Below are 13,769 nucleotides of genomic sequence, written 5' to 3' on the forward strand. Positions count from 1 at the left end.
TGAAAAATATAAACTATGTAAAAGGGAACATTTCTTTTTAAAAAAAATCAATCAACTGAACAAAAATCCGTTCTAGGAGTCCCTAGACTCCTAAGCACAGAGATGGAGCAGGGAACAAGAAAGATGAGGTTCCTGCTCTCTTATGGACAAATAAAGTAACCAAAAAATAAAAAATCAGAGTGTACTATGAAGAAAACATAGCAATAATATGAGTGAGAAAGAGGCGAAATATTTTATTTTGAAATTCTGTTTTAAGGAACACAATAGATTAAATGCATTAAGGATTCCTTCTGCGTTAATGTACTCTAAAAGGAAAATTACTCCTAAACTCTCATGGATTCAAAATGAGTTTACATAATGATAGTTCTTAAGTCTGTCTGCAACTTGCAATCATTAAAATAGCCATTTCCACCTGGTGGAGGCTTTTTTGGGAGCCTGATACAGTCTAAGTGAAAATACCATCCATGAGAAAAAAAAACCCTCAGGAACCACTTGTCTAATTGAGGGAGCACAGATCTGTGGATCCTGACTTTAACCATTAATTCTTTATGTGACTTTTAATAAGCTATGGGTATGTTCTCCACAAGTTAAATCAAAGACTAGTTTAATATTTGCTATAAGATTATAATCTAAGTAAGATTCATATTTGCTCTGTTGGTAGTGGTGACCGGGACTAGGAAAGACTGTATCACGTAACCGACACACTGGCAGGCCCTTGTCACTGTCTGTGACTTTCAGTGACCGTCACTATCAGTGACTGCAGACAGAACATGAATCAGTTGCTTCCAATGTTTCACTCCATATTTAATATCTAAGATAAACAACTCTTTATAAAATGCTAAACAATGTGTATTAGGTACATATTTGATTTACGTAATTATATAATAATTTAGGAGAACCATACCTCACTCTGTAGTTGTGTAACTTCTCTGGCAAAGACACTGTCAATTGTGGCTGGCATCTGCTTATAAAGAGAATTGGAAAGGTCCGCCTTAATGGTACCTTTGTATTTTGCCTAGGAGGGGGGTGAGAAAGAAAAGAAAAATAAATATGTCTTAGTTTTTCTTTTACTGTGAATATTGAAAGAGAATAAAGAAAATTATTTTCTTAGGAAACAAATTAGTTGGGATTGACATATATACACTGCTATATATAAACTAGGTAACTATTGAGAAACTGCTGTATAGCTCAGGAACTCTACTTCAGGCTCTGTGGTGACCTAAATGGGAAGGAAATACCAAAAAGAGCGGATATATGTATACAAATAGCTGATTCATTTTGTTGTATGGTAGAAAATAACACAACACTGTAAAGCAACTATCGTCCAATAAAATATTTTTAAATATGTAAAGTCAACTTTAATCTCAGATACTGAACCCGATGGTCATATTTGAAGAAATAAATCCAATTTATCATGGCAAAACCTTTAAATCAAACATGCAAGAAAATAAAAACTGGAAGAGAGGGGTTGAAGGATGGGAGAAATGGGTGCAAAGCGGTCAAAAGGCACAAGCTTCCAGTCATAAAATCAATACACGGGGACATAAAATCTAGCATGGTGGCTGTAGTTAATAAAACTGTATCACATATTTGAAAGCCACCAAGAGAGAAAATCTCAAAAAGTAATCATCATAAGGGAAAAAAAAGATGATGTGTGACTCCATACGATGACAGACTTATTGTGGTGGTCCTTTCACAGTGCATACAAATATGAAGTCCTGAAACTAATATTCCATGTCAATTATACCTCAAATGAAAATTTTAATTAAATCAATCTAATTAAATAATGGCTATTTTTCTACTTAAACCCATGCACATTTCTAGCAGTAATTCTACTTGTGTATCAACAATTTCATATATTTGATCATCAAAAAATATATGAGAATGAGATATTTGAGCTGTTCCAGAAAACACAAGTCATTAGAACCTGAACACAAAGGACAGCCTTCCTTTATTCAAGTCTTCTTAACTTCTTCCACCACAATGGCAGGGTGCTGAGGTGGCGGAGCTTTTTTGCTGGTTTTGCACTTTCCCACATACAGTCCGCACTGCCTCTACATGATCTCAGTCATTACTCATAAAGAGAGAGACTCATTCACTATTTCCTCCTGGGAAGATTAGGTTCAGAGGAATGTAGCAGATTGCCCTCTTCCTCTTTCTTTTGTAGTTAACTCCTTCAGGAAAAAGACTCAATTAATAATGAAGAACACCAAGCATTTCTCTGTGAAGAAGAAATAATATTTAATAGCTTACACAAGCAAACAAAACCGTGGCTTTCCCCACTCTATCCACAAGTCCCTGATGTTACTCCTACTTGGAGCCAGATTTGAGTGTTGATTCATTGAGCATATAGCTTGTGTAAGCCTTGTGTTCCCATAACTCTTCAGATTTTCATACTTAAAATTTACTAGTTTTCTTCAAAATGCTTTCATGTTGGCAGAAATAATCCCAAGAATATCATGTTGATCTTTTTCCAATAACTTACGAAACACTAGAGGTCAGTCATCTACAACACTATCTAATCATCCTCTTTTCGAGTTTATCTCTTCAAAATGATCCATTCACAGACACTGGCATTGCCTCATCACAGAAATCACTGCTAACATTGTGCTTTATAAGACAACATAAGCTGCAGTTCTACATTCGCTCAGAAAAAGATTACATGATCTTTCAGCTGGAAAATGAACATAGCGCATTTCTTACTCTATGGTTTCATAGCAGGTATCTCTGTTGAACTGATCCTAACCAAAAATAGTTCAAATTGATCTGAAGTTACTTACCAAAGATACCACGTTTTATGGAATCTGCTGATAAGTCTGACTTATTTTTAAAATGAGATTGGATCATTTACATCTAATAAGTCTGTTAAGAAATAAAATAATGGAACTTCTGAGACTATTTTGCCAATACTTTCTATTGAATAAAAATATCTCCTTTTAATTTGATGTAAAAAAAAGATTAGAGTCAATATAGATATATATCACAAAACATATCAACAATGGATAATAAGCTACCAGTTTACATAAGTTAATTGACATAATGCGTAGAATTACATATACAGATATTATTAATATCAACATTCAGTGGTATTATCAGAAACATTATTCTCTAATTTTAATACAGAAACTTTTATCTATATAAATAGAACATAATCCAAGCCATTTAAAAAGTCTTGATACCTTACCTCAGAAATAAAAGCACCAATGTGTTTTACATGGTTTAGCATAGGCGTGTCAGTCACAAACGTACACTTGCCTTTAGACTTTTTATACTCTTCTTTATAATGGATCTAAAAGAGAGAACATTTTACATAAGAGAAAAAAAACAACTTTAATGCTCCCTTTTTGAACAGAAGAATTAACTGCGCAAGTCTATTTTCTGAAATAAATACTCCAATGTGGAATGATACTCAAAACAAGCCAAATCAAATAAACTGATATCCAGCTCAGAACAACAAAGGGGACGAGGCAGGGTAAGAAGAAGGCTGCCCTTTAGATAAGCAAGGGCACAGTTACCATCAAGGATCTTGCGTGTCACACCCACACTGACTGTGGGTCCTATTTGTCCAGCTTCTTCAGCATAATTAAGAAACACTGGTACCACGTCTAAAATAGTGAACTCATGAGAATCTACTGTATAACACAGAAAACTCTGCTCAGTGCCTGTGGGAGCCTAAATGGGAAGGAAATCCAAAAAAAGAGGGGCTATATGTATACATACAGCTGATTCATTCTGCTGTACAGTAGAGACTAACACAACATTGTAAAGCAACTACACATCAACAAAAATTAATTTTAAAATAATTTTTTTCTTTATTTTAAAAAGAAGCATTGCATAGGCTTCCCAGGTGGCTCAGTGGTAAGGTAAGAATATTGGAGTGGGTAGCCACTTCCTTCTCCAGATTTTCCCAATCCAGTGGGAAATCCCATGGACAAAGGAGCCTGGCAGGCTACACTCCACAGAGCTGTAAAGAGCTGGACACAACTTAGCAACTAAACCACAACAACAAAGCATTGCATGCATACTCAGCACACCCCTTTACCACTTGATTTCTTCAAACCATGCTAAAATTTCTCAATAAATAAATCTGGTTCTGTGCTAAGCATGGCCTTTCTCAAAATAACTTGAATACTGAGAACTAACACACAAGTTTGAGGGGATAAGTATAGCAGGTGTATATAAAATAGGTATATCCAATTTACACATTTTCGGTGTAGCTATGTCATACCACACACACACACTTTAACTCACATCTTAAAAAAAAAAAATGCTCCATTTCACTCATACAATTGTCCTAATTTAATTGTTACTATAAGCCACAGACCCTAACAGGTAAGCCTGTGGTCAAACAGAAACACAGTTGCCTACCTCTGGATTTAAAGTTAGGAGTCATCAGGACAGATGTGACCAATTAAGAAGAGGACAAAATTAAACAAATGGAGATTACTGTTAGCATCATTACCTAGACATGCTGGATTAGAGGAGGGGGCATCAATTGTGGCCACAGTGGGATTCTGGTTACTAATTAATTATGCTCAAATCAAAGGTTGAATATCCAATTTATGAGAACCCATAGGCCTCCCCAACCTCCTCCCCTCCCCCAAACATAGAACCCACCCAGACAGCCTGTCACCTATGGAGATCACTGCAGAATGCCCCCGTATGGTGGCAGGCAGACAAATGGGAAAAAGTCCAGAAAGGCTTAGCTGAGCAATCCTCATTTCCTCTTTCCAATCCACTAGTGAGAGGAATCACTCTTTCTCCTCTCAGGAGAGGCAGGATTATTCTGTGAGAAGATCCCGCATGGGCAGATAAGTCAAAAAGAAGTCAGGAACTATAGAGAGGGACCTGAAATGTAATCCCACTGTCACACTAATTGCCATCCAATCTGAAAACTGGACTGCTGCTGCTGCTAAGTCGCTTCAGTTGTGTTCAACTCTGCGCGACCCCACAGACAGCAGCCCACCAGGCTCCCCCGTCCCTGGGATCCTCCAGGCAAGAACACTGGAGTGGGTTGCCATTTCCTTCTCCAATGCATGAAAGTGAAAAGCGAAAGTGAAGTTGCTCCGTCGTGTCCGACTCCTAGTGACCCCATGGACTGCAGCCTATCAGGCTCCTCTGTCCATGGGATTTTCCAGGCAAGAGTACTGGAGTGGGCTGCTATTGCCTTCTCCAAAAACTGGGCAGGCAAAACTTATGACTTTGAGAGAATGAAGGTAATTTGCTGAAAGTTGTATCACCCTGTAATAAAGTCATGTTTATCTGCCCAAGACTGTAAATACTTAGACTGAAAAAAATGTCATAGTTCAGATGATAAATTACATGGCCTCCCTAATTACAGCCTAAAAGTGAAGTTTAACGGTATACACTACCTGGTTCTTAAAGAACATGACTAATGTTGATGTTACACTTTAACATGACATAGAGATTTTACCATATTTGAACAGACCTAAGGGGCATTATTTGACCTGAGGTATAACCAGCCACAAACATACTGAGTAACATTATTTTAAATGCCGTATTTCACGGCGATGACTCAGATATTAGATGCTGACCACATTAAACATTTGCTTTATTCATGAAATCAACATTAGAACATATTTATCTTATCTGAGCACTAAATTGCTTTTTTCTTTTTCTTCTCAGAGATTAGCCATAATTTTAGGTCTCTGCAAATCACCGTCCTCAGTCACTAGTAATTAAACCGTTAATGGCACTATGATAAATAGTAGGCTATTTTGATCATAAGGAGAAAAAAAAAGTATCTCCGTTATATAATTAAGCATGAGAGAAAATAAGCTATCATTAGGCTTAAGTTTGGCTCATTATTTTTATCTTTCGCCACCATCTCTTCCCTCTCCCATTCACATTCTTCACAGCAGCGGTATGTGCTGTGGCTACAGCCTCTGATAAGCTCTGACTTGAGCAGAATGTTCAGGACAGGAGCTAGGGATAAAGGTGAAGTATTTATTTCCTCTGCTATGCAGGCAAATAGTTCAGTTTTAAGTGTGCTCTCCATTCCTTTCTTTGGTCTTTATTTAAAAGATAAACCCACACACACATACACCTACTAGATGCTTATTGTCACTCATATTGTATTTCTAATGAATTTTACAATATGAGAGACAGTAAGCATATGATCTTAAATTTTTATATAAAGAATACCATGAATTAGTAGCTTTCGTATACTAGGAGAATTGGAAAAAATAGATGAAAGGGAACTACTTCGATGATTAATACTAAAACTTGGGTAAAATGAAAATCACTGAGTAGACAGTCAATTCCAAATCTAACAGATGCCCCATCTATTGGATAGATTGTCTCTCCAATCCCTTTCTTTCCTAACAATAGAACTCAAGTGTATTTACAGGAGGAGATACACCCCTACCGTAGCCGCAAAGGACAAATTGCTCTGAGACAGGCATGGCTTTCTCATTCCCTTTGGCCAGCGATCAGTCGGGGAGGACAGGTGCCCAGCTCTGACCATGAGATATTTTGGAAGTCTCTCCAGCATTATTACTGGTGAAGCAAATACAAGGGGAGAGACTTGCTGACACAATCCATTGACACCTCGCCCATCCACCTTTTGTCTTCCCCAACCACAGGAAAACAGCAGGAACCAGGCCATCACAAGACAATAAACCACCATATCAATGATGGCAGAGCAGAAGGAAAGGAGCCTGAGAGACTGATAACATCAAGGCTGCAGCCCCTCCATCCAGGATTCATCTCAAAAAAATAGTCATCTATCTGCTAAGCCCCTGTGCTAGGATTTCCAGGTTCTGTGCAGCCATCTGCACTCACAACCAACACACAATCCAAAGTTGATAACTTAATGTTAATAAGATGCCCTAAATAATTTACTTTCGGCTGACCTCACCCATTAATCCCACCATGTCTCAACTACAGTTCGACTTAAATTAGTTGAGTGTGCTTTCTCTTCTTAGTCTAGTTTCTTTCACTTTAGTATGAGACCAGCTAATGGCCAAAAGCGGAAGACAGATGTAGAAATGTTAGAGGGTATTTCCTTTTACAAGCATTCTTAACCAGAAGGAGTTAGGAAGTCTTTTCACAAATAGAACCACGTTGGCTAAGTGCAATGAACCCTGGAAGACAGAACTGCGGCTCCAGCACTGTGTGTTAACTGAGGCGCTCAGAGCCAAGGCTGCTCTCCCAGGTTTCTGAACACCATTGGAGCTTTCTCTGGAGGGGTAACCATGGAATCCCATGTTTTCAGCATCGGGAAGGGTTACCCACAATAAACAATGTTCACTTGCCTGGAAAATGTTCTTCCTGCTGCCACACAAATGAACACCCTAAAAAGGTTTGAATCAAAACACTGAGTCAGAGGCTTCTGGCAGATGCGGGCTCACTTGCTCTGCAGAGACTCTTTATCCTAATTTACAAGAAACATACAAAGGGTCCCTTTAAACCTACTATTTTTTATGACCACCCTACAAAAGGCTCCCAGATCCATGATGCTGACTGCTCAGTGTAGTCAGTGGGTTTGATTTATTCAAGGAATTGATTAGATAGCTGAGTAACAGGACAAAATACCAAAGAGAGGATATCTGGGAAAATAAAAAGCATTACATGGCTAAGAGAAAATTTAAAAGGCTGTCTCAGAGAACCAGGTGTCTTTCAAGATTGGGAAGTGAGCTATGCAGAGGGAAAACCCCACAGTATGGGCAGAGCATGTGCAAAGCAGAAACTAGGCAAGGCAAAAAAAAAAAAAAAAAATTTTTAATGCCTTATCCTGATCCCCAAAATGAAGCCATCTGATCTGAAAAACAGACATTTCTTTCTATGGAGAATTCTAAACAGTGCAAGCCTTCCAGGACTTATCACTAGGCCATTTTAATGAATTATCTGGCAGGGGCATGATACAGCCAAGTCTGCAGGTCTGCTGATGAGCCTGCACTCTTATGGAGAGGGAGATGGTAAACTGCAAGAGACGAACTGCAGAAGCTCTCAAAGGGCTGTGCAAGAGGGTGGGCCACCACAGATTAGATCATCCCTAGCAAGGGAGAATCACTCGGACTATTAAAAGAGGATGGGCCCTACATGATCAGCTACAAGTCAGAAATTAGGACTAGAAATGGCTGAGGATGCTGTCCTTACTGAGGCTGAGCTAACGGCTTTCTGCAGCAAGCCCCCCGCCCCCCACCGCCGCCCTTAGTGCAAGAAACTGTAAATATCATCACAAAACAGGCAGGAAACAGCATGCTTCCCTACTCATAATCACAGCCATCCACATCTGGACCTCTGCGCACAGTTCTCGTTATTACATCCTGATAAAGACACATGAAACCTCAAAGAGGTCCAGAGAGGAATGATCAGAATGATAATGAAGGGGATGCAGAGAGACTGTGCCATGAAGAGAAATCCATGAAACCAACCTTCTCATCTGGAAAATGGAGCAGAGTCATGAGGGGCTACCAGCCAGGCACTGGACTTGGCCAGATCTAAACCTGATTCTTATCCCCATCCCTGACTAGTCAGGTGGCCACGGACAAGCTACTCACTGCCGGGTTTCACCACCTCTGAACTCGGGCTCACGGGGCCTATGGCACTAGCTCCCTGTGGCATGAAATACAGTATTGCATGTGGAGTGCCTGGCACACAACAGCAGAGAAAGGACATCGTGGTGGCCATAGTTTGGGAGTCAGATAGACCTTGTTTCAAATCCCAGGTCAGTGTCTCACTAGCTGTGTGATTTGATCAAGAAAATGTGAGCCTGGGACTTCCCTCGTGGTCCAGTGGTTAAGAATCAGCCTTGCAACGCAAGGGATGCAGGTTCAATCCCTGGACAGGGAACTAAGACCCCACGTGCTATGGAGAAGCTAAGATTGCAGGCTGCAACCAGAGAGTCCATATGCTGCAATGAAAGATACCACATGCTGCAACAAAGACATGATGCAGCTAAACAAATATAAATAAGAAAATGTGAGCCAGCTTCTTAAAGCTTCAAGATGTAGGACTCTATAAAGCAGGCAAACAGAAAACCAAAATCACCTGGTGACAAGCTGCAAACAGATTGCCTTCAAACAAACAAAAAGGCTCAGGTAAACACGTGGATTTCCCCCTTGGGATATAAAGGATTATAACACAAAACTAAAGTCCTTGAAGGTTTGTCTTTAAGATTGAGACTGGGGCAAAGACTGGTGGACTAAATTAAATGTGAGCACGAACAGATGGACACTATCAGAGACATAATAAAGACTTGACTGGAACTCCAATCTAACTCAATTTGTCCTTTCTATATTTGCTTTTATCTCCGTATTGATGCAATTTCAAATATACATTTTAGACCACCATCTAGTCATGCAGACAACACAACAAAGAAAAGAATTTCAAATTTAAGTTAATCTGCTCCATATAAAAACACTGATGACACCAAGTGTGAATGAACAAATTATTACTTAATAATACTATTTAATTACATTTCTAAAAACAACAGAAATTTGATTCAGTCCAATCCCTGAAACTCTTCCAGAAAGGGTAAATTAAAATCTGATTTAAAAATGACTGTACAAACTCTTAATTCTTTTTTTTTAAGAAACAAAGAAAGTAATTGTTCAGACTGTTCATTGGTAAATATAAAAATTTCAAAAATTGAACCAGTATTTTAATAAGTATGAAATTCTCTTTGGAAACAAAATGTAAACATGTACACAGATATAAACTAGGCCACAGTAATATGATCTAAATATTTAAGTAGAACAGGCTATGCAATATAAACCTATAATAAACAGAAATTACTCTCACATATTTGACTTCACCTACATGAGAGAGAAATAACAAGGCTTTTGCTTTGTCAAAACAGTAAAGGCCATCGCCCCTCACTACAAGATTGGTTTTGAAGTCACTGAGAAATGTTCTTATCACTTACTAACTAAAGTGGTCACTTTAATAGTTTATATAACTTGACTCAGCCACAAATACACCTCAAACAAAACAACACTGGAAGAGGTAGTGTCTCCAGAGCTACGGAACTTGAAGTTTTAAATGGTCACATTACTAATATTTGTGTAATACATAATAATAAATCGAAGGTAAACTCTGCATGAAAGCTATAGGACAGATAACATAGCAGACTGGCCAAGAGACAGGGCTTCATGTCCAAGTCCTACTCCCCACTACTTCACTGTGTGATCCAGGCGAATTACTTAACCTCTCGGACGGAGCCTTCTTGTCCTTCACCTCTAAAACAGGAACACAAGAGAGCCTGCCTCACAAGCTGCATTACCTGGCACTTAGTCCTCAATAAATCTTAGCCGTTGCTGCTTTTACTATCACTGTTGTTGCCGTTATCATCTCATTATTATTATAGCTTACAAAGAACTTTTACATACAGTAACTTGTGACAAATATTAAGAAATGGCACAGAGAAACACTCAATTTAAAATGTAATTACATTACATGTCAAGTATACAGGAAGGAGTCTGATTTCCACCATCCCGGCTCTTCTAACAAACCAGAAGGGAGCACAGAATCATATATAAAATGTGATTGGATGGATACAAAATTAATTTATGGAGACAATTGTTAATAACAGCTAGCATCTTGTTGCTCACAATGTTTCAGACAATTTACTAAACACTTCAAATGTGTTATTATTTCTTAATCTTAGTATTTTAAATGCTTCCCTTGAGGAACTGTGTCCTGCCAGCCTGCCCAGGGTTACTGTTAAACTACTCAGGCAGGCTGATTTCAGAGAACACTGACTATATGGCCCAGGATTGATTTCCTCTGCAAATAAAAGTGTGTAAACTATTCTGATCATCTTGCTTAAGAACAACAGCAGAAACAAGCAGTTCTCTGCTCCCCTTTCTAGATGAGACAGGCACCTGCTCACGCTTCATGAGCCATCTTCCCTGTGTACCAGCAATTCTCTTCTAACTGTTCTAGTGAGGACCATCTAAATTTTCATCCCACGAGAAGAACACATTTCCCTTGCTTCTGCCATTCTAGTTTACATATTTACTATAGATAAATAGGTAGACAGAAATATGTAGATTGTTGTTGTTCAGTCACCAAATTGTGTCTGACTTTTTGTGACCCAATAGACTGCAGCACACCAGCCTCCTCTGTCCTCCACTATCTCCCAGAGTTTACCCATATTAATTAATGTACTGGAGTGGGTTGCCATTTCCTTCTCCAGGGGATCTTCCCAACCCAGGGATGGAACCCGGGTCTCCCGCACTGCAGGCAGACGCTTTACCGTCTGAGCCACCAGGGAAGCCCAATTAATTCTGTAATTCTAGGATTCCCTCGATATACAACATAAACTGATCCCAGTTAACAAAAAAAGTCACAACAACAATGCTCCTTTCACTAATAGTATCATCCACATCCAGTTCAGAGTTCTCAATATGCAGTTCAGTAAACTGTGAATCCTAAATTGCTAATAAATGTTAGATGCACATAGAAACATTCATGTTTCTGGTCTGGAAAACTACTGGATTCATCAGATTCCATAAAAGCTACTTAAAATGCTAAAAACCATTCATTTAGATAGAGATCCTCTCAAAACAAATTACCTCATTACACAAATAGTAAAAAGCTTTGTATTCTCAGTGGAATATGTTCAGAAATTTGATGCTTTATGATTTCATGCCAGAGTGACAGTGAAGTTCAAGAAGGGACAAGATTCTGGCTTAAGAACATGGAGACATGTCCCCACAGAAATTCTCTGTCTAGGTGACCTTGGGAAAACCATCTAACATTTCTGGACTTCGTTCCATGATTTGGAAAATCACTGGGTTTTAAATAAATGATTTCAGGGTTTTCTCTTCAGCTCTCTGATTCTATGATATAATCGTGCCACATACGCAAGGCAAAACAGATAAAAATTTTTAAGCCACTTACATCACTAATGAGTTCAGTGCACCTTCTGGCCAACTCCATACTCAGGTCTTCAATAACAGGCTTAAAGAATACCTGTCCAGGGAAAAAGGAAAGGAAACATTTTTCTCATCATCAACTTTAAGGAATGAACACCACGCCTCAGCAAGCACCTTCTCACCCACCTTGTCTTCTTCATTTTCTTCTTCCCCTGTTTTTTCTTCTTCAGTTTCATCTTTCACATCCTCAAATACAGGAACCCTCATTTTTACTCTTTATATATATATAAAATTCACAAGTGCAGCACCTTTTTATATCCTGCAGCACCCTTGAGATCTTGGCATCTCTGTGTTCTGGCAAAAATGACCTTGCCCAGGCCTCCTCCCTATTTAGCTCACTCTTCACCCTCCTTATCACAGCTGCGTGTGAGTGGATAGAACCAGATCACTGAGGCTAGCAAGGACTAGCCTCATAAGAGGAAAGAATATTTTAATAAGCAAAATTCAATTTTGTGAACTTTTCAAGTCAACATTCTTTAAACTGAAACAAGTTTATTAACATTTCATGAATTCAATTCATTCATAAAATAGTTTGAACAAGACTTGGAGATTCTGGGAAAACCACTCAGCTATAACACTCAAGATAACACAGTGGAAAGCCTACTATCTCAAAGATTCCTCAACTCCATCTAAATAAAGCTTTCACTGGAATGTCAGACATACCCCAGAGCTGGTATGGTGAAGCTGGATCATTAAACTCTTTTCATTAAGTTAAATTAAAATTTTTATGAGACATATATATACTTTTTCAGTCTAAAAAAGTACTTTATATTAGCTGATTAAAGGCTAGTAATTTATCATGGAAAGCCCTTTGAACCACTTCGAAGAATCTATTCTGAGTTAATTATGGTTGTTAATCATACATTGCTATTGTATTATTTTAATTGTAAACATCATTAAACATGAGAAGCTATAGTTAACATAGGCTGATATATTATTTAAGAATTCTAGAAACATCATTATTTCAAAAAATAATAAGTACCCTCTTTCAATTCTGCCTATAGGGTCAATTTTTACAGATTTAACTAGATATCTGTATATTTCTCAATGTGTAATACATGCTTGGAAAGATTTAGAAGAATAAACTATAACAATATTTACAATGCAGTATGTATCACCAGTTATATAATTTAAAATGTATTTCTCAAAACAAATCCTTTAATGTCAACTGGGGTAGTTCTAAGACGATACAGCTCAATTTATCAATTTGTTTTTTTAAATCCTAGGATAAATTAATGTTTATAAAGCTATAGCATATCAGTGTGGGACATAATAAAAGTACCTTATGGTGAATAATGAAACAAATGATATAAAACATAACTTTAATCAAAAAATACATTCCAAGCAGAAAAGTATAATAATGTTTTTTCTTAATAGCATATCTAGTTGTTGGGGTTTTTTTTTTTCCGTTTTTGGAGTATATTTGCTTTACAATGTTGTGTTAGTATCATATTTCATTTTAAATTTTGTAAATTGCCTTGGCCTTGCCTAAAAATTCTGAAAAGAAAAAAATTCTATACAATCATCATGTACAGATGTCAAATTGTGTTGTATGAGGCTAAAATTCTGCAGAATACTCTGAAGGGGAAAAGGGGGTTTCTTTAACAAACATGTCTGGGGAAACCTGTATACTAATCTATACCCCTGCCACTTAGAGATCCACAAGGCATAATGACACTTTAGAAGCTCCCACACCACACCTTAGAAGACCCACAACCAAGAAAACTATTTAAGTTTGCTTAACCCAGCAATTCCCCAAAACGAAAGCCTATTCATCTAATCTAATCTAACCTATCTACTACCTACTTACATACCTACCTACCTACCTATCTGTTCATTTATTGACATTTGATATTGCAGAAA

The 13,769-nt window shown here is 37.9% G+C and overlaps 1 protein-coding gene across 2 annotated transcripts in view; it reads right to left on the reverse strand.

The window, feature by feature from the left end:
• Nucleotides 1–13,769, reverse strand: part of NEBL (nebulette) — a 383,839-nt gene that overhangs the window by 108,785 nt on the left and 261,285 nt on the right. The window contains exons 1-4 of one of the 2 annotated variants that reach the window (XM_005687916.3): nt 12,033–12,135; nt 11,872–11,943; nt 3,185–3,289; nt 905–1,015 (exon numbers count right to left, since the gene is read on the reverse strand). The exons of the other annotated variant lie outside the window; for it this stretch is intronic. Of the exons in view, the coding sequence (XP_005687973.2) occupies nt 905–1,015; nt 3,185–3,289; nt 11,872–11,943; nt 12,033–12,113 (369 nt within the window). The 5' untranslated portion in view covers nt 12,114–12,135. Of the gene's footprint in view, nt 1–904; nt 1,016–3,184; nt 3,290–11,871; nt 11,944–12,032; nt 12,136–13,769 lie in introns of those variants that run through there. 2 annotated transcript variants of the gene reach the window in all.

Source organism: Capra hircus, chromosome 13, assembly GCF_001704415.2.
Source record: "Capra hircus breed San Clemente chromosome 13, ASM170441v1, whole genome shotgun sequence".
Taxonomy (NCBI): domain Eukaryota; kingdom Metazoa; phylum Chordata; class Mammalia; order Artiodactyla; family Bovidae; genus Capra; species Capra hircus.